Source organism: Poecilia reticulata, chromosome 5, assembly GCF_904066995.2.
Source record: "Poecilia reticulata chromosome 5, P_reticulata-male-v2, whole genome shotgun sequence".
NCBI classification, from domain to species: Eukaryota; Metazoa; Chordata; class Actinopteri; order Cyprinodontiformes; family Poeciliidae; genus Poecilia; species Poecilia reticulata.
The window spans coordinates 20,608,845-20,634,794 of record NC_088834.1 but is presented as its reverse complement, the minus strand read 5'-3'; the positions used below and the strand labels follow the sequence as shown (position 1 = coordinate 20,634,794).

General features: G+C 38.8%; 2 protein-coding genes across 2 annotated transcripts in view; one reads left to right on the top strand and one right to left on the bottom strand.

Annotated features, from left to right (window-relative positions):
• The window catches only part of mapkapk2a (MAPK activated protein kinase 2a), a 29,860-nt gene extending 18,098 nt beyond the window's left edge, over positions 1-11,762 (top strand). The window contains exons 3-10 of the mRNA XM_008409246.3: positions 6,023-6,087; positions 6,234-6,313; positions 6,419-6,545; positions 7,100-7,175; positions 7,265-7,389; positions 8,759-8,844; positions 8,969-9,049; positions 10,036-11,762. Coding sequence (XP_008407468.1) covers positions 6,023-6,087; positions 6,234-6,313; positions 6,419-6,545; positions 7,100-7,175; positions 7,265-7,389; positions 8,759-8,844; positions 8,969-9,049; positions 10,036-10,173 — 778 coding nt within the window. The 3' untranslated portion in view covers positions 10,174-11,762. The remainder of the gene's footprint in view (positions 1-6,022; positions 6,088-6,233; positions 6,314-6,418; positions 6,546-7,099; positions 7,176-7,264; positions 7,390-8,758; positions 8,845-8,968; positions 9,050-10,035) is intronic.
• A 9,254-nt stretch (positions 11,763-21,016) lies between these two features.
• il10 (interleukin 10) lies at positions 21,017-23,613 on the bottom strand. The gene is made up of 5 exons (XM_008409245.3): positions 22,995-23,613; positions 22,808-22,867; positions 22,136-22,297; positions 21,556-21,618; positions 21,017-21,447 (listed from the first exon to the last, which is right to left on the bottom strand). The coding sequence occupies exons 1-5, from the start codon at positions 23,295-23,297 to the stop codon at positions 21,346-21,348; spliced, it is 690 nt and encodes a 229-aa protein (XP_008407467.2). The 5' UTR covers positions 23,298-23,613; the 3' UTR covers positions 21,017-21,345.
• Between the last annotated feature and the right edge of the window lie 2,337 nt (positions 23,614-25,950).

Here is a 25,950-nt window from a genome sequence, read left to right as displayed (position 1 = left end):
GGAGAGAAGCCATGTTGTGATGAAGTTCTGAAGACGGAGATTCAGAAAGAACAGGCGTTTATAAAGTGAATTATGAAGTCAAACATCTTCCAAGTCTTTTGATTTATACAGTATTTTCATAACAACCGAATGTAACGGAGTTACTTTATTGTGCTATAAAATAGCACTACGTGCCTGGAAAATGCATTATACTGCCCCTTTAAATCGTACATCAGAGAACTTTGAGACACAAACTGATTTTTGCCCTATTTAGCATTTCTTTTTCTTTCACCTCACACCTTTGCCAGCTTCTGTTTCGCTTTGCTTTGATGAATTTTCGCAGACGTCTTTAAGGTAGCCCAAAATGACTCGCCAACTAACTGTACCCATCTGATTTGTTCCCATTGAACATTTTATATTGTAATCACTTTCGAGAATTTACAATTTCAAAAGTGTAGATCAGTGGTCCCCAAACTACGGCCCGACTCCGGCCCCCCACCAGAGAAGGGAAAATTTATGTGGCCCTCACAGGAAAAAGTTCGGGGACCCCTGGTGTAGATGGTACTGACAAGTTTCGTCACATTGTCGGTACCATCTTTGACGATTTTTTTATTTGAATAGAATCAGAACAACTTTGTCCACCAAGTGTTCTGTGGACGTCCACCGTCATCTCCTCTGTCCTGAGCGGGTTGAGCTCAAAGTGGTTCTGACTGCACCAGTGGGCCGGCAGGTCCACTTACTCTTAGCATCCTGACTCATCGTTGTCCTGGACCAGACTGGTGATGGTGGCTTACTTTTATAACAATTAATAAACATATTTCCTGCTATCTTAAGAACGTTATGTTGCTTACAGTGAGAGAATATCCTAAGAAATGTTCATTAAAAATCTAAAGCAAAACGTATCCAGTCTTTGTCTGAAATAATGACCGCCCACACATGTGGTCGGTGAATAAGTCAGTTTGTACTACGTGTTATCGGAAGTGCTTTGCAGGCTGACTTACAAACCCAATTTTGATCATAAGTCATAAAAAGCCCAAGTCCGTAACACCTCATGCAATGTGATGCTGACCAAACGATCAGTGAGTCATTCTTTTCAATTGTTTCGTTTTTACCCATTTAATGTTTCTACTTCCAGAAGGGATGTGCATGCTAAGTGTGATTAAAGCTTAGCATTTCATCTTTAGTCTAAAGTTCTTGTATCTTTCTGTTTACAGGTCAGTGTGGTTTAATGTGCAGAGTAGGGCTGTCGTAAACGAATATTTTAGTAGTTAAGTAAGCTATCAATTTTTACAATTAAAGTAATTGGATAAAAAAAAAGATCAAATAAAATATTGGTAAATCTGGCACAACACCGGTGTTGCAAACGGATATCAATATCAGTCCAATTTTCATATTTAAGCATCCCTAACAGTTACTTCTCCGTAGTTTAGAAAACTAACCTGTAACAATAATAGCTCACTTTCTAAGTTAACCTGAAGAAAAGTTATACAAAAATCTGAAATTCTATTCAATTTAATGATAAAGAGGCAGGCTCACAAATATGCTTATAAAAAATGTCTATGATCCAGCTTTTAGTTTATGTATTCATCTTCAGTGAGTTTAACAGATGATCTCTCACCTTGCCCCATACCTGTCGAGCTTTGGGTTTGAGAATATGGGAAATGTCACCTGGTGTGGGGGGCAGGCGAACGAACGAAAGATGGGAATAGAGGGGAGGAAATGGAGCAGGGGACAGCCGAACGCGAGTCAGGGGGAGAAAGACGAACGGTAGACCAGGGGATGAACATAAGAACGGAGGGGGGAGCAATACGGGATATTTACGGCATCTTCGTTCGTCACGCTCAGAAATTCATCTACCAGTCATGTACCGCCACAATGCGCTCCGCCACCCGTTTGTTGAGACCGGGATGATATGAAATTTATTGTGCTGTTCGTCCGTAAAGCTACACTTGCACTGTAACCATCAATACTCAGCCGCCCGCTGTGTTCAGTCTATCCGCTCACCTGTGTAAATACTCCTCAGCGCTCTTCCCGCTGTTCGCTCTGAACCAGCGGCTCCGGGAGGAGAGAGGCTGCCGTACTCCAGGCATCGCGCCGGTCATTTTAAGGATGCTTATTGATCCCCAAAAACGATGACAACCTGGGCATTATCATCAATCAATAAAATCCCCACGGGCCCAACTTGAAAATTGTACGTTATGCTGCTAACCGTTAGCTTTCGTCAACAACTCGGAGGCGGAAGTCAGAGCTGCGTGCGAAGCAAATAATGTTCCGGCTGGAACAAGGTGCGCTAAATAATAAAAAGTAACTCAATGAAGCTTCGAGGCAGGTAAATTTTCCTTGAGGAATTTTAATGAGCGAGGTTCTCGAATCAGTCGAGGAATCGTTTCATCCATATAGTACTTTATATTGTGAGCTTCCCAGAAATACATTGGATGTTAAATAAGTATGAAAATGAACTAAATAGCAGGAATCTGTTTGGCTAGCTTATTTTGCTACATTTATCTGTGAAAAACACACAAAGTAAAAAACATGGCTTCAGCAACTTTGTATTTGTTTGCATGATGTTTAACATATAAAAACTGAGGGGAAAAAAGAACAGAATTTATGTGGAAAAATATTCTTTAATACAGACACTTTATATTTAAATGTCTTTTTCACAGGCTTATTATTTTACCATTTAAAGCTAACTTAATTTTATTTACTTATGGAGTGGGTGGAGGCTGTTTTTATGATAAATATTAGTTCATTAGTAATGCATTGTGATGACTTTTCAGCTTAGGCTGATCCTTATGGTCTGAGTTGAATCATTTAATTAAGATTCACAGTTCACTACTTTATTTCGCGAAGCTGTCATCATTGTAATGATTCAGTTTCTGTTTATATCTACAGCCCACAGGTGCTAGTGTTAAGAAGGCAAAGTTTAAGCCTACAAAGGTTAATTTTATTCAGCTTTTATTGTAAATTTACTCAGCATGACCTTGGTGCAAAATGACCCATTTCCTCTAAACTACTTACTGTTATTTCCTTTCCATTTCCACTTTGTTGCATTTTAAAACCGCCAAACCCCCATAAAGTTATCACACGTGCATCCTTTTTGCTGTGTGGTTGTCCTCGCTGCACAAAGGCAGACGTGTGAGCTGAGGTGCTCATGCAGTGGTGTAGCAAGTGATGAGTAATTTCCTTGAGAGATTCTGTGACAATTAAAGAAAAAGGTAGGTTTTCTTATGAAATCAAAACATTTCCTAGAATATTACACTTGGAGAACTATCTTGATGACCTGATTGTTCTGCTACCTGATACATGAGTCATTGAGTCTGACCTACATTAGGCACTTTGAACAATGGACCCATGTGGTGTAAAGGGTCACAATGCCAGAGTCTCTACAGAATTTCCAAAATTAATCCCTTCCTAATTAAAGTAACCTAGACAGGCATAGATATGTTTATCTTAAACATATTCAATTACAAATAGTTTAGTTGAGAACTCCTTAATCCAACATTTGTAATTAAGACACATTAATGTATAGAACACAACAAATTTAAATTTGATTCGGTCTGCATTTATTAGAAACAGTCGTTTGAGATGTGGAGTCAGTCTCTATCGTTTCAGATGATTAAACACGCTCACACTGCTGATGGGATGTGAAACAGTGTAGGCTGATGTGTGTGTAAGAATGCCGTTTCCAGTTTTTTTTTTTTTTTTTTTTTTTTGCTGTTTCAGTAAGAAATATGTACCCGTTCTTCACCGTTAATCAAAATCATCATGGCTTGTGAAACAAAATTCATGCCCTCAACAGTTTTGAGAAACGTAGAGGAAGAGGGTTGGGCCGAGACACTTTGAGAATACCTCCTTTCTCTGAACCATGTTTGGAAGAAGAAAAAAGAGAGAGATTGAGTTAGATTTGTATGAAAGACGGCCTGCATTGCTTAAAGGTTTCCGCCGTCCGTTTCTCAGAATGCAAAATTTAACACGTGCTGCGGTTCTGGAGGGGGTCCCTCTGCTCTAATTCTGAGTCTGCCTCTCCTGAAACCACTCGTATGCCTGAGGAGCCGATCCTCAGCGACGTGAGCCGTTCAGCAGATGTGAAATTGGTATTGATGATTTGATCTGAAACTCGTGCAGTCATAGCGAGCAAAAAGACTAAATGAAACTTATGGAGTAAGTTGGAGAGTTTTCTCATATGCAGGAAGTGATCATTAGCTGCATTTTTGTCAGTATTTGCTGAGATACTGCAGAACTTTATAGAGGTGTCCCTGTGTAAAGTTGTCTTTATAAATGACAACTCATGTTGTTGGTAGTGTTGAGTGAAAAATATGTCAATATAGATTTCCCCTGAGAAGTACACACATTTATCATGGGCATGAATATCACAAGAGAGGGTTGTCTAACTCCAGACCTCAAAAGTCAGTCACCCATGGTCACTGCTTTTAAACTGGCATCCCTTTGGTGCACAAGGTTGTGTTGATTAAAGAAACCCAGTCTAAATAATATATGCAAGCTCAGACAAATGCTCGCACACTCCCAATAACTTTAGATAATTGTACTTTAGCAAGTTGCAAAGTAACCACACTTTTTGTAACTTTTAAGTCAGTTCTGGGAATAATTCTGTCTGCACATTTGAGAACTCTCTCTGTCAGACTTGGCAGACCTTATGTATGTTAGTTGACTCTGTCACAGACTCTGCTCTGAAGATTTCTAGGGGTTCGGTTTTCTGACCGATCACCAATCGGTAAAAAGCCTGACCTGACGACGCTGATATTTTATTTTATTTTTTGTCTGAAAAGTCACTAAATATAACGAAGGTCATTAAACTGGCAACGGTGACATGAGCTGATGGCCACGATCCCTCAAAACTAAGAAAATGAAAGCCGATGCATCGTCTGACCCTAAAGGTTGCTCCCCTAACGAGGCCCCGTACTGCTCAGGCTATTCCAGAAGCTACATTTCTGCCTGTCATCTGTAAAAACAAAAACTGTCACCCTCAATGAAAGAAAATTGGTTCAAAATGAACCCTTAAAGCTCCATGTTAATCTGGGAATTGCTGTAACACCATAGTGGGTGTCCAGAGTGAAATAAGTTCAGATAAGCCCTCACTCAAAAATTGGCATCTTTTAAGACTTTAGTTGCAGCTGACCTCTTGGACAAGCCAAATATCTTCAGCTTTGTGGTCAAATGATGCCACTGAGTCATAATATTGATGATAATATAATAAATATTTGAGTCAAAATGGAGCTTTCAGTCTAAATAAGCCTGCACCACTAAATACATATTCTCTTACTTCATGCTCTACTTCTCATTAAACCATCTTTTCTGCTGAGGACTCAGATGTGTATGTAAATGTACAATTTTCACACTGTTTTAATGTCAAAAACCTCATGCTGATTCAGAGAGAATGCGCTGCTTTAGTCATCAGTATTACTGGAACGGACCACACTTCTATTGGCTGCTATATTCAGACTGATTTTATGCATCTCACTTCAGAGCTCTGCATTTTATGTCTCCAGAAATTGGATTGAATTTTTTTTTTAGTTCAGATTTGATTTCTGACAAAGACAAAAGAGAAAACGGAAAACTCCAGTTTCTAAACGGAGCTAACCCCATTATCACTTTTTTTTTTTTTTTTCCCCCTTTTGGTCACCCGACAAACCACAGACCACCTGTTACAGGGAAAAGGAAGTTAGAAAAAAAAACGCTCGTCTTGTCTATTCTTTGAAACTGCTAGTATGCTGAAGTAGGGCTTGCTTGAAAAATGAGCAGAGCATTGCCATATTTGGAATTTTTAGATTCATTCAAAAGGTCAGCAATATCTGCTTTTCAGCATTTATCTCCTGTTAGGAACACCGAGTAACGAGCATCCTCTGCTTATAGTGCTAAATCACTCCTTCCTGCAGGATTTCCATCATCTTCAGTGGTATCCAAACCCAAACCCTCTTGATTTCACCTCTTGGATAAAATGTCATTCTTGTGCAACTCCTCCTAATGAAGATGTTCTGTAGATCCATGTATGTTATTAACGCCGCTTGTGGCGTCTCTTTTACAGTATGGACGGCGGTGAGCTTTTCAGTCGAATCCAGGACAGAGGAGACCAGGCCTTCACAGAGAAAGGTAGAGTGGTTTTTCATGAGGAAGACTACCAAATGCTACAATCACCTTCACATTACACAACTGGGTTACTTTATTTGCTACAGTTGCAGTGTTGATGTGCATGTTTGACCACTTGTAATATTTGTAAAAAAATATCTTCATTGTAGAGGCCTCTGACATCATGAAGAGCATCGGAGAAGCGATCCAATTTTTACATGCCATCAATATTGCGCACAGAGATGTGAAGGTTTGTTTCTTATCTTATTGTTATGCTCGTTATTTATCTGGAATAATAATAAAAACAAAAATGACACCTGCAGGTTGTAAAGTATCTCTGTGGTTCTTCCTTCAGCCAGAGAACTTGCTGTATTCCTCGAAGAGGCCCAGGGCTCTCCTGAAACTCACAGACTTCGGCTTTGCCAAGGAGACGACCTCACACAACTCTTTAGATACTCCCTGCTACACACCTTACTACGTTGGTAAGAGTCTGCACCTGCAGCACTCTCACGTCAGACCGTTGGTTGTTTTTTTTAGCCGCTGCCTGCTGTGAGATTCTGACAATATGAGTAAAAATGACAAGTTTTCACGGTATTGCACAGAAACGTGATCCAAGTACCTTTTTTTTCATAATAGAAAAGTGACAATTATTTCAAGTGGACATTTATAGTTTTATCTGTGAGATTCATTTATTGTTGTAAGGGCCAGCATTCCGTCAAACAACACTTTGCTCAAATAAACCTTAAATTGCCTTTGTTTTTTAAATTATTATTGTCACATCTACTGCGCTTTATTGCCTCATTGTTTGCATTTTATGTATTTTATGTCTTTTTGTTTTTTCTACTTGTCTATCATGACGTGTGCTGCTGCCTTTTTTTTTTTTTTCTTTGGCCAGATCACTCTGGTGAAAGAGGTCTAGATCTTAGTATTTTTTTAATCTGGTTAAATAAAGGTTCAATAATAAACAAAGAAAATGCTGGTCAAATAAATTTATTAAACTTTATTTTTCTTTCTTTTATTCAAATTGCGTTTACAGCTCCAGAGGTTCTTGGTCCAGAGAAGTATGACAAGTCATGCGACATGTGGTCTTTGGGCGTCATTATGTATATTCTGTAAGTCGCTCATTCTGGGTTTTCTATCCCTTCACCTCACTAATTGTTAGTTTTTTTTCTCTAATCTTACCTTTTAAAATACCCGACAGGTTGTGTGGATACCCTCCTTTTTATTCTAACCATGGCCTAGCCATCTCTCCTGGGATGAAGAAGAGGATAAGGATGGGCCAGTATGAATTTCCCAACCCTGAGTGGTCAGAGGTGTCAGAAGAAGGTAAGACTAAAGCTGAACTTTCTATTTTGCTTAAACAATTTATAGAAAGTGCTGTAAAAATAAATATGCAATAGTTTTGTAGTGTTTAAATGTTTTTTTTAAATAAATCTCTGTATAGATTATTGTATATTTCTAAATCGTGCACTTAAAGCTCTGACACAGGTGAACAATTAATTTTTTTATTATGGTTAGAATTTGATGATGTGATTATTAAACTCCTGCTGGTGTTTGAAACTTCCCAATACACCATGACAGATTGCAAAACTGATCAAGAAATTGAAACTGATGAAGGTGTTTCACCTCTAATGCTGCCGCCGCCCGCTAAGCCGAAAGTCGACTCTCGTTTCATGAGTAATATGCAAGTTTTAAAAAGAAAACTGAAGCTACGTAGTGATGTGTAACTGTACAGTTTCTCTCCAAATAACGGATGCGGCAGTGGATCGTCTCAATAGTTGAACTCACTTTAATTCACTTTGGAAAAATCTATGCAAGTGTTTTTTTGTTTTTTTTTACCAACAATGTTTCAAAGAACTATGATTTTCTTGAACGCTGCATAAAAAGTACTTTGTTCTATTACATAAAAATAAAGTGAATCCATTAATGCATTGCCTCACTAGTATGCAACAGGAAGAGCCAATCAGAATTGTGTATATCTGTGTTTGGTGAAGTTTTGTTATTCCAATGCAGGTTGTAGCCAATTGGAGTTTTAACATAATAAAGAAGATATGAGAACAGCATTGAAAGTTTTTGAAAGCTGAGGCATTTTAAGCTAACATCTTATAGTAGCGATTAGCCTGGTTAGCCTGACTAAAAAAAATTACTACATTCATGTATTCATCCTGGGGAATATAGACCCATATCTTAATCTTAATGATTTACAAAATCCTATAAAAAATAGAATATGTCTGTATGGAATTGTGTGTCCATAGATCCTTAAAAAGTCTTAAATTAATGTATCTAAAATTAAAGCCTTAAAATATTTAAAATTCACTACAAAAAAGTAAACTGGCTTTAAATCACAGATCTTAAATGTTGTATTGGCAGGACTACTTAATTGTATATTCTATTTTTTATTTTTTCCTCGCGGGTCATTTCTGTCAGGTAAAAGGTTGAGTCACGCGCGACATCGTTCCATGACTCACTGCTAATGTATCCTAGCTAGCTAGCTATGTAGCTTTTTTTGCATTTGTCATGGGTAAGTGTAATTTTATCGCCAGTTTGCTGGACGAAGTGTGTACATGTCTGTGGAGATATAGATCTTAACTTCCATAACGGTCTTGGAAAGTCTTGAATTTGAGTTGGTGAAACCTTGAGAGAGAGCTGAAGATATGCAAGTGAAATCATGGACATGCACGTCTTCTTTCCGCAGCTAAACAACTGATCAGGACCCTCCTAAAGACCGAGCCGACCCAAAGGATGACCATCACAGAGTTCATGAATCATCCATGGATCAACGTGAGTGAACCATAATGTTCATCTTAATGGTTTTGTAATTTCCTACTGAATTATTTTGGTCAGCATTACTGCTCTAACCTTAGAGTTGTTGTTTATTTTTCTTTTTTTCTTTTTTTTCCTGAAGCAATCAATGGAGGTTCCCCAGACCCCTCTTCACACCAGTAGGGTTTTAAAGGAGGAGAGGGATGCGTGGGAGGAAGTCAAGGTGAGGCATTTGTTTTTCTCGATCTGAAATGAGATGCAACACACACTTGTGTAAGGAGAAGGTGTTCTTATTTAACTGAATGATTTGCAGCTCTTTCATGGAGGATATTCTCAAAACGTGTTAACAGTTGCAGCATTTGGTTTTGGCTTGTCTTGCGTTTTCTGTTTTGCATTATCCTGGCACAGCACTACATTAGTGCATGGGAGGTGTTTGTGTACTAATCTTTACATCTGGTCTGCAGATAGGGGAAGGTTGTAAAGAACTGTGCAGAGTTATTTCATAAAGGTTTGCACTGCAAGTTTTATTGCCACCCAACACGGGGGTGTGGTAAGTCTCGACTTCAGCACCTCTGCTGACTGACTTTCTGTCATTGATGGCAACAACTTTGAAGTCATCTGGTTTGAAAGTAACAGGAGTTGCACCAAAACATCTTTCATTTTTCGAATATGTGCCAACGTAGGTATTATAAGTGCACCTAAACAAATAAGAAATTAATTGAAACATTGATTTGTTTCAGTAATTTAATTCAAAAGGCAAAATTTTTTATGTAAATAGTCTTTACACACAGAGTGACATACTTAAAACTTTTATTTCTCTTAATTTTCAGGATTATGGTTCAGAAATAATTAAACCTCATTATTCTGTTCATCATAAAATTACGTAAACACATTAAAAAGGAGAGAATTTTAATGTTAATACACTAATGTATGACCAGACTCTATTTGTAAAGCAGAGAGTCATTGTCAAGGAAGGTAAGCTACAACAGATTTTTGCTAAGAATACTAGTTCAGAGTTCTGTTTCTAAAAATAATGAAAAAGCTGCACAATAGGGATCATTTTAAGAGTTTAGAGGAAATTATCTTTAATCGGAGCTTCAAGAGAAACAATACCCGGGTCATCTCCAGGGCAACGACCGGAGACAACTCATGAAATCTTTTCATTTATGCTCATGCTATAGCCTAATGTCTCGTTGTTCTGTTTCTCAGGAGGAAATGACCAGTGCCTTGGCAACGATGAGGGTCGACTACGAGCAAATCAAAATCAAGACCATTGAAGACTCGACCAATCCACTGCTAACAAAGAGGAGAAAGAAAGCCAACAACCCAAACTCTGCTGCTCACTGAAAGAGTCAGGCTTGCATGCACATACAACACAGGTTGAGAGGAGAAAGCAATAATTTGTCGACACGAGTCGTACTGCATGGATTTTCTCAGTGTTTTATTTTTCTTGGCAAAAGTTTTGTAAAAGTGTATTTTTTTCCTTTTTTTTTTTTTTTTTTTTGTTACTCAGCCATTTTAACAAGCTCATCACGCTGCTGCCTGCAGGGTGAAGAGCGGGTACATGTATTTACACCAGAAAAGAGATTATGAAATGCAGGAAAACGGAGGAAAAGGGTGTTTTGGATCTCTCTCTCTCTCTCCTTCTCTTTTCAAGATATCAGATTGTGTAGTGAGAGGGGCCGCGATGTTGGAACACAACACAAAGCCTTAGCATTAGCTGTAGTTGAAGTCCCCCCCCCCCCAACCACAGCCCCCCTTTACCTGTGAATGTTGTATCACGTGGCTAATCCCCAAAAACGGAAACAAGCGAAGGTTTCTCTCTGTGTACATGCAAAGCAAGCAGATGTATTTTGAACTGACGGGAGGAATGTAAAGACACTGTCTGTGGGAATTGGGAAGAAACGGATGCTGATTTCTGGGATTTGGACAGGAAGTCTCTGTCAGGTTCAGTTTGTCTTTATGAATGTTAAACTGAGGCCTATGCACTCAAACAAGGGAACTGTGCCACTGACACTGCACCTCACTCGTAGCCCTTCTCTCCTAACTAAATGTGCGCTTGTCAGACAGAGACGGAGCGAAGAAAGACACCCCAGAGCGACTCTTTCTTTCACATGTAGCTCACTGGAGAGGAGGCGACAAATACTGTATTTTTTCATGGATTTTTATGACCATTTTAGCCTAGACCTTACTGAGTATTGCTTATTAGCATATAGCTTTTAATCCCTTCTTGGCATTTGATTCAAGCTTTTACCAATGTTACCCTTCTGATTTGAAATTATCGGCAGATTGTATGTCAGGTTAAGCCTATGCAGATGTTTGTCAGCTTGGAATACCGTTGAAATTGTCTTTTTTTTATTATTATTTTTGATTGCAAATGTGTTGGGAAGATGTTCTGCATCAATAGGATGGATTTCTGTAAGGAGCAGCATCCTGTACGGTACACACTGGCCCTTTAGAGGTTCTGTTAGAGGGCAGTAATTGGATTGATGTGGATTTATGTCACTGTATGTTCTGCCATTTTCCTGAAGTTCTGAGTTGAATTAGAAAGAACTATGGTGCACAGTCTAAACCACCAGCAGGTTACCACACTGTGTAACTCTTCCCCATCCTTAAGAGTTCAATCAATCTGCCAATACACTTCCTAACTCACTTGGGATCGTAGAAAATGATCAATTGTCATTTTGGTCTTGTCACTTTATAAAATGACACCCACGTTTCCAATTGTATCACATCTCTCATAGTGAGAATGTTTTTTTTTTTTTTATATTATTATTATTTTGTCTTTCCCCGTCGTCCCTCAACTCATCACATCTTTGTAGTGGAAGCACAGATGTGTCTGTTTTTTACCCTCGTCTTTCAGTCTGTTCAGCTCCACCTGCCATACTTTTTTGTCTGCTTCAGCTTTGGATTAAAAAAACCAATGTAAAATAAAACTGGCTCTTCTCTGTTTTTGTGAATGGGAAATCGGAGACGAAAGGCGCCGCACAGATATCACACGTCTTGTAAATGTGTGAACATTTTATTTTGTTTTTAATCTATAGAAATTGGTTTTTATAAGGATTTGGTTTGATAAGTATTTACAAAAATTTATATTGCTTTGGAAAACTATTAATTAAATGCTTTTGGGGGATTTTTTTTATTTTGTGCAACTAGTGGCTTTAAACATGCAGCAAAGGAGTGAGATCCTGAGATTTGTTGCATCAAAATCATATGAGGCGGCTTGAGTTACAGCTGCACCAACCGCATGACACCCTGCTTCATTATGTTTTATTGGAACTTTTTTGCGATGGATCAGTAAGAAACGAAAGGGGAAAAAAAGTGAACAGTTATGAAATCAAAATGTCATTTTTCTTTTTTTAATTTTCCCAGTCTGAAAAGTGTGGTGTGCATTTGCATTCAGCCCCATGACTCAATACTTCACTACAATTACTAGTGATATTTTCCACCACTCTTTTATTCAAAAAAATAGCTTAAACTCATTGTAATTAAAATTTTCAGGTCTTAAGATTCTCAGTTGGATTCGGATCAACCATCACTTTCGTACGTTGAATCTCCAAGCAGCACTCGTTACTGGTTCTCCATAAATATCAGCCTGCAGCTCTGGAATGTCAGCAAGTTCGATGTATAACTCCACCACATGTCCTTTTTTCATCATTCAAAGATGGATTCTTGCTCAGGAAGCGGATCTTGTCAGGGGCCTCAGATCTACATACTGATGCTTCCTGGCTCCTGTAGTTTCAGGACAGACACTCATGTTCTCACAGATGAACTAATACCACAATGTAAGCATGCCAGTGCGTCATTTATGCAAATACAACCTGCAAAGACCAAGAACTGTAATAATCTTCTCTTCTAACATGGATCAGCTTCCTTCAACTTGACAATTATGCTTTACTTTGTGTCAGTCTGTCATGAAATTCCAGTAAAACAACGGTGGGATCAGCTTCAAGGGCACTCCTGCTTAATAAGTACTACTTACAACCAATTTTGCAAACCCTTATGAAGCACTGAGTCAGCCAGTAGCATAAAGTCTTTCTTGACCTCTATGCCCACATTCAGTTCTTTTTTCAAGTCAATCGCATCTTCAAATATGACTCAGTTTGTTGTGTCTGCTCGGGATTTGTGGGTTTTGACACGGGGGTGAATAGACTCAACCCATGACAGAATTGTATCATCGCTCTTTAGCATGAGTGACTCCTGGAATATACACGTTTACGCAGCAGAACGGCCCTGTAGCATTGACTCAACACCCGTTTGCCAACACTGGGCTGTTCAGAGCAAGTTTCCCGCCAGCGTGCAGGGCTGTTTCTCTGCAGGTACGGAGGCAACTGTGGCTTCCGAGCTTCCAGCTCTGAGTGTGATGAAACCGATAGTCATCTCTGTCTCGTACAGGTCTGGCTGGGTAAAAGAAAAGACAAAGGGGGTAAATGGGCCCAGAGGGGAGTCCCTATGGTAGACCTGCAGAGGCTGTGACCCCTTACTATAAACCCAACAAACCACAGGACACCCACCAGGTTGGTTTATGCAAAAAGGTGAGAGGAGCATTGCCCCGCTGCTGTTGAAAGGGGGTAAATGGTCAGGGGGGAGAGGAAGCTAAAACTTGTAGCAAAAAAAAAACAAAAAAAAAACACACAAATATGTTTTCGTTAATTATTTATTATTGTTTGGAAACGGCAGCATGTCATTGTTGTGTGCCGAGTTTAAAATGTGAGAGGAAATGCGGAGGATGGAGACTTCTCAGCTGAGGCGGTGACATACAGTTCTTGTCGCTTTGAAGTGGCGTGCCATCCTGCCAAACACACACATCCTCTTTCTGAGTGACCCACGGCAGACGAGCCTGCAGCGGCGCGCCGGGCTCAGCTGAGCAAACTTTAACCAAGTTTGTCAAACGGAACAGCGCGCCTTTATCACTTTGACACATTTCACAACGAGCGCTTATCTTTAGCTTGTTTTGGAAATCTGTTCGGTCTTACTGTGAAGAGCTGTAACAGTCACATCAGGTACACCTTTACGGACATGCTGCGGTTGCTGCGGTTGCTTTGATTGAGTTTGCTGCTTCAGATGTTGCCGGGTTACTTTAAAAGCAGGCCTCTTTTATAGGAACTCTGCGCCGTCTTGCTAGAACAGCAAGTGAGGAAGACTTGTATTGTACTTGTATTGCAATAAATCACAATGTCGTCAAAAAAAAAATTGCCGCGACATTTCAGCAGTAAAAATGAAAAAAAGACATTTCACACACACTGAGATATTAGTTTCTGTTTCTATAGTTTTCAGGCTTATAATTTTAAGATAATGAAACTCCTGATATCTAATTTTTCCAAAAATGTGTTAAAAATACTTTATTGATCCCAAAGAAAAAAATAAATGTTGGTGTAACTCATTTACTTAAAGAGTTTTAGAAAGTACTAAAATGTTTAAAAGCCAGACACAGGTGCTCCTCAAGGTTTAGTCATGGGGCCCTTTTTTTTCCCCTTTCAATTTGCAGACATATTCAATAAACTCATATGTGTCCCAGTGAAGTTCGTTTGCTAGATTAAATGTACCTTTTCAAAATAAAAGCATTTAAGTATAAAGCATAATTTTCAGAAAGCCCATATTTAAAAAAAAATATTATCCATTAGTTGAATCAGGAAATTGTCATAATTAAAGAGAAATAATTACTTATAATCACCAGTTTGTGTGAACTTAATTAATACAATATGTTTTATGAAACAGACTGTTTACACAAATACACAGTTATTCCCGTAGTAAGACCATATATCCATGTAAAATAAAAGCTTATAATCAAAGTGGCACCTTAAAGTATGAAAAATTCGGATTCGTCTGGCTCATCTGTTTCTGCAAAGCAATACTTCAATGATAAACTGTTACAATGAAGTCTTAACACTTGCAAACTGTAACTTTATGGCAACACTAAGATGGACACCAAGTCTACTCCTGGCATACTTTTACAACAAAAGCTAGAAAGGCAATTCTCTCTCTCACACACACACACACACACACACACACACAGAAAAGTAGTTTTCTTCACAAATCACACTATACTTTCACAGGATACCAATATTAGGAATGTTTTAAGTCTGAATAAAATAAGTCACATAAATGTTGGCTACAATTTCCCCAGATATTATTCTGTGAAGACGCATCTCTTATGATTTTAAATTGTCTTAATTTCATTTAAGTTATTAGTTTGACAGGGACACTGCACTCAAACATAGAACAGGATGAGTCTGTAACTGATGTGTTGCACAAAGAGCGTACAGCTGCAGCCAACTCACAACTCCAGTTCCTGGCTTTGCATTTCTATACATTAAAATACATACAATTTATAAATCAGAATACAGTAAGAATACGTATGTATTCCCTCCTGCATACTCATGCAGACAGACCGCAGGACGGGACTCAAACCCAGAACCTTCTTGCTGCTGCAAGGCCAACGTTCTACAAACTGTTCAAAGTACATAAACACACTTTATGTCCTTCAAAGCCTCAGAGAGGCCTTCTTCTCTGAGTTACTTGTATTCTTTGGAAGCCAGTAAAAATACTGGAGAGATTTTTGCAGCTTGTTAGCCGCCAGCTATCATCTTTCTCCCTAGTGTCCCAGATTAAATGGTAATTGGCCTGTTTGAACCAGCAACCCACCTACTGCAGAACCAAACCCCTTCCTCCTGCCACACAGATTTAACTTGAGATTAACTCAGTGAGGATGACATCATGTGTCTCTTGGAGTTTTAACAGAGACTCTCCTTGCACTGCCTTATCTGTAAAGTAGTAGATTGTGTAGTAGATTTCTGTTTGAAACTAATCTAAACAGAGGAGCCTGACGTGTCTTCACCTTCGCTTTTCGCGACTATACATTACGTGTTGATGAACATCCCTTGACAGAGTTTAATTGTCGTCAGTGTTTTATTAAAGATTTGGTCCTTGAAAACCCTTCAGCAAGCTGTGAAAAAAAAAATACCTAAACCGTCAAAAAAGGGGATCCACGTGCACATTGTCATGGCCTGTCAACATCATGTCCATTTTAAGAAAGTACCCAGAGTTCCACTGGTTGCACAATAATGTGGTTGACTTCTTCTGAGTACTGACCACCGGAAGTACTGGTCTGTCGCTCGTTTTTCAGAGCCGATAAGTTCTGTAGAAAGATACAGGAAGAAAGACACAGGAAAAACAGCAGGAAGTGAATCTGCCGATGCCACTAAATACCCACCTTGCATCAGGCAAAGTGGGCTTTTACTCATAACCATTCGGCGAAGCTCTTCCTATGACACAATCGACTCTTTTCAGGTTCACTATAGATACTCAGGGCGACGGTTTGACTACTTCTGACACATTTCATTATAAAAACTGGCGTTTTTGCACAGAGCGAGAGAAAGCAAGTATAGTAATCATATCTTCGGGATCTCACATTTGACTCATGATATATTGGAAATTTGCCCACAAAATCTTATCTCCAAAGCAATGAATCATAACGGATGTTGCTGAGTGTTTTTTTTTGTTTTGTTTTGTTTTTTTATGAGCTTGCGATGTTACATTTGCATAGTTATGGCTTTTGGGGGGAAACGTAGAAATTGTGAATCTGAAAACAATGCATATGACGTCAAATCTCCCACATAAGTAAGAGTTCAGTTGTAGATGTTAATGCCTTCAGCCTTTGATAAGGTCCTTTTTAACCTCGGTTATCTTAAAAAGATAACGCAAGTGAAATTTTGCTGAAGGTGCATTGTTTACTTTTTTTTGTCCAATTATGACTACCAGAGCAAACCCTTCCTCTCAAGGCGAGCAAACAGTTCAAAACTGTATTTATTCAACTCTTTACACAGAATGCAAATTGGTCCAAATTCAGTTCCAAATTAATATTTTCTTTCCAATAATAGAGTCGCATTTGGATTCAAGTACACACAGTCCAGTATGATCTTAGTTATTTTACAGAATAATTGACAAGTCTTCATCATGGTAAATGGTTAAAATATTGTCTATCTAATAAAGGCCAGCTGATTTTAATGTCATATTGACTTAGCAGCAATCCCTCTTCTGTGAAGAGTGGGACGACAGAAGAAGAGAGTAAAAAACTTCCAGCTGCAGGTTTGAGGAGAACTCAGATCTGGAGCTCTGCATTGTTACTCTTAACACGTTAAGTGACACTCCCACACTGAGAGCGTCATGCTGAAACCTGCTGAAACATAACAGATTTCTGGGGGTTTTAGCCAAATGAAGTTATTTTCACCAGAAGTCAATCTTTTGAGACATCAAGCGCCAATTTTCCATCAAAAAGGGTGCCGCGTTAAAAACGAGGACGAAGGTTTTGAAAGGAGTTTTTAAGGACAGAAAACAGTTAGAACTTAGTAACTAGTGGACACACCTACTGGAGAAAAGAGATAACTGGACTTCAACTTAAAATGATTCATGATTTATCTTAAAGGTATTTTTTATTGCATTTATTGTGCTTAAGATAAAGTCATGAATGCCAACGAATCTTCCTTTAAATCTGGCACATTAGCCATACAAATTAGCATTCCTTTCCTAATGTACAATACTTAAAGAAAAATTCAAATACCCTACTTTTTTTTGGTATGTATTCCTAAATATAAACTGTCTGACATTTAGAGATACACACAACATTTTTTGATTACCCTTGCACTGTACTGCTAAGGACATCAATAAAAAGTAGCATTACTGAAACCAAATATGTATTTGTTGTTCCTTTTTTAATGCACCAGGTGCAGCGTAGAGCAGCTGGGTGTTACAGGTAGTGAGGAATGAAGTTGTTTTCATCACTTGGCAACCATTTTGGTAATTGTTGTGGCTGTGTCACCTACCCTCTGTACCCACTTTGTCTAGTGCTTACCTCCAGCAATCATCAAGTGGAAGGTAAGGTCCAATGTACTCATTTAGAGAGACCAATTAACCAAACTGCATATTATTGGACTGTGAGAAGAAGCCAGAGTACCTGGAGAAGGGGCGCGGTGAAGGGGTGAAAAGTGATGACGATTCTAGACTAACAGGGAGCCCTCCACAAGTTAATTATTTATATTTTGTTCATAGACATAAAATAAAAAAATCGGGGTCCTGTCAAATACAAAATGAATCATATCGTATTTTCAAAGATTGTTTTTAGCAGTAAAACTTTAATTTTTCCCCTCGCAGACCAAAAAATACACATCCGTTTTTGCCCTGAACTCCCCAATGGATCTGCATGAAATGGTTCGTTCCTGCTTGGAGCTCTTGAGAGTGAGGTATGCAGCTACAGTCAGTAGAAGCTGCAGCCACAAACGACTGTGCCCAGTTACTATGCTGCTAAGAAAAGTTATAAAATCAGGTTTTCAAAAACAAAATAGAGAGAGAGAAAGAAAGAGAAAGGCAAGAATGTTAATTTTTAACACAGTTTTTCTCCAAGAGAGGTGGGTAGACTGTGTGAGATTATCAACCATTTAGCATAGTTAGCTTAGCTACAGACTACCGTTTGCCTCAATTTCACTAGCATTTAATGAATTAAGGAATAAAATTACCAACATATTCATATATTTAACTTGAATGCTCAGTTTAGTTAGAAACCATTTATCAATGACAGCAGATAAACGGTTTCTTGTAATGATAAGTTGTTTCTCCACCATTAGCACATTTAGCAGTGAGTGAATGAGGCTAATTGACAGCGCTAAGAGCGTCCTACTGTTTCTGATTGGTTGTTTTGGTCAGAACGGTGCATTACTTTAACCAGTAATAGTAATTCAGGAAGGAGGTGGAGGAGATTGATTGTTTTCACAGATTATCTGTCTCATAACAAACTGCTATGACACCGTGACAACTTTAACAAATATGGAGAAAACATATTTTTTTATTAAAGTTATGTACTGCAGCTTGAATAAAATGCAACTACTAGCATTTTTGAGAAGTCTGGATTGCTTTATGTGTAGTTGCATGTTGCTTTTGACTGTTACTCGTGGGGAGAGACATTTCAGCAATCTAAAACTAATAGAAAAAAAGTAAACAACCTACTTGCATACTGGATGTGGACTGTTGGATTTTAAATTCATGAGCAGTAAATATTGTGTATTGAACCAAAGAAAGCAAGGCAGATGCAAGCCTTTAAAGTTGTGACACTTTTTATGGGTCAAATAAACTCAAAAAATTGTAACAGCAGTAGCGCGGGCGGCCCAAACAAATCTTTTGTCAGGGGGCCCACGATTCCTGGCAGCACCCCTGACCTGGAGAGAACCTTCTCACGAATGACAAGAACATGAATATTGTCATACGGAAAGACCCTCGTCTGGGGAATTTGAACCGCAGACACTCAAGGTAACACTGCTAGCAACTGCTCCATTGTTCAAACTGCAATAAATAATATTCTGGAAAAGTTTGTAAAGGGGACAAGGCTGTAAAAAAAAAATAAGGCAACAAATTAGTTTTTCTCTTCACTACTAACTATTTACAACATTATGTAGAGTTTATTTACGTTCAACCCCTCTGAGCTGCCTTACTTTACAAGATAAGTTTATCCAATGAGACCACTCTTTAAAAAAATACTTCTTTTTCTTCAGAAAGACAACAAAAGTTGTTGTGTGTAAAAATCTTTTGGCTAAAGTAAAAAGAGATAGTATTCTTGCAGCATCTACCAGATACTTACAGACTATCATGCAATGGTGAATTGCAGGATCCAAATGCAAAGAGGGGGCAGGATGGTAAAACTCAAATAGCTTACGTTAAAATAAAAAACTTACAAAAACTGAAGTCCAAAGATAAATCCAAAATAATAAAACACAAGGAAACTGAAAGGAAGCAGGGTGGCGGCATGCAGGAAGTTAACAGGATGAAGAGATATTTATGCTGGACGAGGAGCAGGTGGTTGAAACTGAAGTTCAACTGAGGTACTGGGAAAAATGACTGTTAAAATACACAAGGAATGTGGGAAACAAGTAAACAATCTAAATACTCAGACGCAGATGTATCCTAAACCCAAACAGCAGAATCCTGACACTCTCCACCGCTTCACTTTTAAGATCCAAGCCCAAAACGGGAAAGCTGCCATTGGAGTTCAGATGTAACGGTTCCCTTTGCCGCACTGTGCACAGTTTCACATGACCAGCTCTAGTTTTTCCCACCATGCTTTGGTGTCTGACTAGAGATTTACACTCATTCCAAAACAACTGCATGTGGCCATATTGAATACGCACACCGCTCGTTAAATTCTCGCTATGTGGTTGGGCGGTAATGAAGCGGTAACTACTTTTAAAGATTTTTTTTTTAATTACTATTTGTAGTGGAATCAACATTTATTCGTTTGACCAGCTGAAAAACGCTGTTGTTAACGTGGGTCAAAACAGAGTCCTGGTTTGGAGGACTGATGTTATGAATGATAGCTTTTTCGTAAGTACTGTCATTGCTGGATTGATACTATTCAAATCCTCCCACACTGACTCAGCATATGACTGAAGAGGCGCCTCAGAGTAGTTTCAGTGCAAAGCCCTGAGTCAAGTATGGAGTCATGAGCTTACAGACCCTTCTCTGAGAGCGATACCGCTGCGTAAAATTTAAACGATTCTTCTGCAAGCTGCATGATGAGGCTAAAAGCAACGCGGCTTCTTTTGAGTGGCACTAATTATTCACGGAGCAGTTTAAAGTTTGCAGAAGATCTGAAGAATTTCATCAAGATATTTGCATCCCATACAATAAAGGTAGAAAAAAATCAAACTTAAATCAAGTGGTGTGTTATTATTGGCAATAATAATACAGTAAGTGTTCATTTTACTGTGCACAGATTGTTTGGAGCTGAAATAAGAATAAGTGCAAGGCGACTCTCACGTTTCAATACACGGTTGATTTATAACCCACAACACTTCTGCTCTACAGATGTGTGTGTGTGTGAGACTAAGCAAGATTCTTTATGCATGCATGTGTTTTTTTTGTGCAAGTGTGCATATGCCATGAGGGTGAGGCTGGCTAGTTACAGTTACGGTAAATCGACACACAAGCTCGGTCTGCTGCTGGTAAGTGATGTATATGGGTCATGTTTGAGGTTAGAGGATCAGCATGAAGAGTTTACACATTAGTTCTGCATGTACTTAATCTGCAGGATGTGAAAACGTATGTATTTCCTTGTTACTCATTCCAACAAGCAGTCACATGATGACAGTTTCATCAGCTTGGTAAATAACATCAACCGAGGAATTTTTTTTTTTTTTAACAATCTTTATTTCTATAAAAAAGTAGAAAATGCAATAAATATAAAAAAAATACATTAAATGACACTTAGAAGTAATAAATACACTCTGCACTGAAAATATACTTATTCTATCTTTAAGCACGACAGAACACGGTTCTCAAACAGTAAACTTGTCCTTGGGACAAACGACTGTCTGTTGTCTCTGAAGAGCAGACAACACTTCTGCATTCATACATTACATTCATAGTTCTGGACATTACCAAGTAGATGCATGCTAGTCTCAAACTCAAAGATTGTCCATTTTGTTTCCCAAAACGCACACAGCAATAATAATTTTCATTAAAGTCAGCTGGTCTTCATTGAGAGTTTCTCTTCCGCTGAGACGCCAGGTACGTCTCGATGTAGTTGAACAACAGATCCAGCTCTCCCATGGCCTTGAACACACCTTTACTCTCCATCTGCGAGCAAATACACATCCTTCATTATCACACTTGAACAACCGATGCAGAAGGCAATTTTAGGTCTGTCACAATATGCAATGATGTAAGCACTGTCCAAACACTCACCTCAGTGTACGTTGAATTTAGGTTCCTGATATCAAACGGCTTCTTGCATTCGAAGACTTTTCTCTGAAAACACGACAGGAAAGAAGTTAGAACTTGAGTTGGATGCCCGTCCTACACAACAATGAGAAAAGTTTCGTAAGCAGTAACTATCTGCAGTAAGAAAGCTAAAAAAGGAGAACCACTAGACCACCCCCCCCCCCCCTCTTCCACTCTGTGTGCTTCTGCAATCACTGACTAAGATTGTGGCCAAATCCTATGAGCCATGGCTGACCTCTTCCTCTCTTGCAGCCGCATAGTGCGTGGAGAAATTATTACATCCGCCGGTGGAAATGATTAAATGTAGTTTTTAACGGTCTGGCAAAAATAATTACATTCCAAAAAGTTACAACAATACACCTGCCAACATAGGGCAATTTTGTGATGTAAACATGACGCATATCGACCACAGACGAGCTTCAGAATTTTAAAGCGGGGACATGGCTTATTTTTTAAAACTTCCACAACCACAGAAAAGTTTGCATTTTACAGTCCAACGCTCTGCAGCCGTTGTAGGAGTAGAACACGTGTTTGAGCTACTTACACATCTGTGGACGTCCCTCTTCAGCTCATCAAAAATCAGCTGTATGGACTCCACATGGGTTTTCAGACTGGTGTCGATGGTCACGCTGGCCACCGCAGTCGGCAGAACCGTGCTCAGGTAAAACTCTAGGATGCTGTTCATGGCTTCACAAGCAAAGTGGCTCTGCAGGGCGGGAAACAAAACAGAACAGAACCAGTCTGGTTACTGGATGGCAAGTGCAACATATGGAAAGCCACTTGTGCCAAACATCTTTTATAACGCATCTGGTAAAGAAAACAATATAGAAATAGATCGTTACATAGCTAGGATGCCGTAGAGAAAGTTAATATTATGTACTTTATGCTAATGAGTGACAAAAAAAAAATGCTGCTTTCTGGTCTTGAAGTGCAATTGATGCCTTTTCATAGCTAGCAGGAAAAATAAACAGAAATCTACTTGGTCATAAACAAGCATCGATTATGGTGCTGTGTAGCATAATTAAAACAACAACAACAAAAAAAAAAACGTTCAAGCGGTTTTTAAGCTTTCTTACCAGACAGGTTAAAAGTAGCTGTCAAATTTTGGTCCTAATGACTTGCCATAAGCAGCTGCTTCTGCTGCGTTATCGTGCGCTCTGGTGTGTTTCCTCATTAAAAAAGGTCACTAATCCTTTTCGTTTGAGTTCAGGCTCACCTTAAAGGCATCCTCGACGCTCTGGTCCAACAGTGCCTTGTCCAAGTCGTCGTTTGATTCCTGGGGAAACAAAAACGTGTTGAGTCGATAAGCGCTTGCACCTGCAGAGGCGACTAAAGCGCAGCATCACGCGTCGACCTCCAGCGCACCAATGATGCTGCAGAGCACGGAAATGCTCGGTACTCACATAGAAACCTCTGATCCTCCTGTAGTCCTCCCTGAGCCTCTGCACCCTGACGGGGAACTCCTCCACGAAGCGGCAGCACTGGTCGTGGCACACTGGACTGCAACATGCAGAGAAGACGGAAGACAGCAGGACCAAGACGGACAGTAGTTGAGGACTCATGCTGCTGGACAAGACGGAGAAACGCTGCAGGAAAGTGGACCCTCGGGGAAGTTGAACGCACGGCCGGCTCAGTGGATTTCCGAGTGGACAAAAAACACAAAAATGCTCCTTTGGAGGATGTTTCTTTAGAGCTGAGAAGTGCATGATTTGGGGTTCATTTCTGCTGTCATTATATAGACAACAGGGAGGAGACTAGGAGACTAACCGGAAGGGGTTAATCTATAGGGGATTTTTTCTTCTTCTTCTTTGCAGTAATGTGCTCCTCCCATGAACTAAACTCAAGGAAAAACCTTTAACCGCAGGGATTTGATGACATAATATGTTGTTACAAGAAACCCATTGTATTATTATTATTAATAATAATATTATTAATAATATTATTATTATTATTTATTGTAATAGTATTGGTAATATCTGCATAAGTTGAGATATTGACCCAATTTATTTTAAAACCCATTATTACTATTATTTATTATTATTATTATTATTATTATTATTATTGGTGCTGTAATAACTGCTTACAAGCTCTAACATTACAACTTTTTTAATGGCCTGAATGTAGTCGATTACAGTTAATTATTTCTGAGCATTTTCTCCTCAGTGCCAAATGAAACTGAACCCCCCAATATGGAAATAATATCGAGTCGTGGTTTGACTACGATGACGCTGTGGATTCTCTCTGTGTGTCAGATATACGTAAGAAAACTGACAGAGGGTGGGGGAGCGTGAAGATGCCAGCTCTCTGTTTTCTGTTTTTGTAATTCCACTGTCGAGGTTTACTTAGACTAGTACTGCACTGATAAGCCACAGAGAAGTAACCGGGTACGATCAGAAGACATGGTAAGAGGTGTTTTCCCCTCAGAACCTTTTGGAATGTCCACTTACCCTCAGCTGTCACGTGCCTGTCGGCCCGGCTCATGATTAGCCTGAGTCTATGCGTTAGGCAACCCATGGTTTTTCAAGAATTTTACCATTCAGCTGTAGTGGTAAACCATCCCCAATGAAGATCTTCACAATCTGCAGATGCGTTTAGGTATGATTTGTTAGGGTTAACCATGAATTGTGTGTAACTTATGAAGATAAAATGGTGTGCTCTTCAAGGAATTAGCTAAGCAGAAAGTTTTAGTTGCACCCTGAACTTTTTGATGGCTGCAGAAAGTGATGCATGTCAGAACAGCCCACAGAAAAGACAAACATGAAAATGAAAGAGAACAAATACTTTTGTAGTGTATCTACACATTGGAAGAAAAGTGAGCACGTCCTTCGATTTGTGCTGAACAGTGAAAGAACATAATCGTCTTCTGTCTTAGTATTGTAAGATTGTGGGTGAAAAGTGAGAAGACGTTCACATGAAGACGCCTGTTGGAACTGTGAGACTTGGGATGGAGGGTCACAACAACCAAAAAGATCCAGGAGGACCATCAAGAAGTACTTTGGATGAAAGCACGTATTGGAATAGTCTAGTCGTAACCACACCCTCTCTGCGTTGTGCTGGTTTCATTTAAAAATTAGGCCATGACACAGGATTTTTTGGGAATCGTTGGTTTTTCTACACAAAACAAAAGTACATAATGAAACTAAGGTTAATTCCTGCTATTTTGCAATTGTAGATTCACTTAAATATTTACAGCACAGAATGGATTCATTTATTATAATGGTGATAACAAAAATTAACTTAATGAATCTCCCGCAGGATAACATGGCAAAAGGTGAGGGTATAAGCGGGGCAAACAATTTAACAACAATACCATAGAAGAAGAAATAAAGAAGAGGGCTTACCAATCTTAAAGTTGCACGATCTAAACAATGACAGAGTTTTTAAAGGTGTTCAAGTCAGGTAGAGAACAATACAAATAGCCAAAAATAAAAGACATTTTGTGCAATTATACCAAAAGAGAAAAGCAACCCGGTTACATAGTCAAAGTCCAGGCCTAAACTGATTGAGAGATTTTTGTTACAAGTTAATCATTCAATACAAGTAGGTTTAGATGCAGAAAAAGATCAACTTTTTGTTAAATTATGTTGTATATTTTTGATGGTAATGTGACAAATTGTGAAAACGTTAAAAATATATATGGCTTTTATGAAAGACATTGTACACAAAAGCTTCCATGAGTACATAAGTGCTTGAAGTCTTTATTTATTTTTTTTTGGTTAAGAAAAAAAAACAGTTTGTCCTTAGTGAAATAGTATCAAAATTGTATTTACTTGTACCTACATTTTTAAGAAAAGTTGTTATTAATCACAACGACATCCGAATACTGCGTCTGTTTTCATGAAGCCTTTCTGTGGGAGACAGCAGCCAAAACAGAAACTGTTCAGTTTCGTGTTGTTGCGTCTGCAGTAAATTCCTCTTATCGACGGAAAACTGACACTACTGATAAAAGTCAAATTAAAATGTGGAAAACAATAGCTTCAGCAGATTTCAATTCAGATCAAAGCAAATGTTATTCAAATAAAAAAAGGACTTTTCAAATATGTGTCAATAATTTAATTAGTCTTAATATGACATGGAAAAAAGGAACTATAGGGGGGAAAAAAAGGCTGATAAAGCTGTTTGTATTTCATCTTTTCATAAAAATGGAATCTTTTCAAATAGGTTCAATTTCCTTATTGCAAAAGATAAGATTATAAGTGAGATTTTTATTCAATATCCAACATGTTTCCCCTCCCCATCTTTTGTGACTGTCGAGCATCTAATACGTATAAATTCCCGCCAACGTGAGTTGTCTAAACCGGGGTATTTTAAGAATGAAAGAAGCAGCTGTTGATAGGTGACTGATGTGCGCACACACCA

Excerpts from the sequence above, each read along its gene's own strand:
- il10 (XM_008409245.3), bottom strand. The coding sequence starts at position 23,297 with ATGCACTTCTCAGCTCTAAAGAAACATCCTCCAAAGGAGCATTTTTGT. Across the intron at positions 22,298-22,807 it reads GCGTCGAGGATGCCTTTAAG|AGCCACTTTGCTTGTGAAGC; the intron begins GTGAGCCTGAAC and ends CCCGCCCTGCAG. Across the intron at positions 21,619-22,135 it reads AGAGGGACGTCCACAGATGT|AGAAAAGTCTTCGAATGCAA; the intron begins GTAAGTAGCTCA and ends TCGTGTTTTCAG.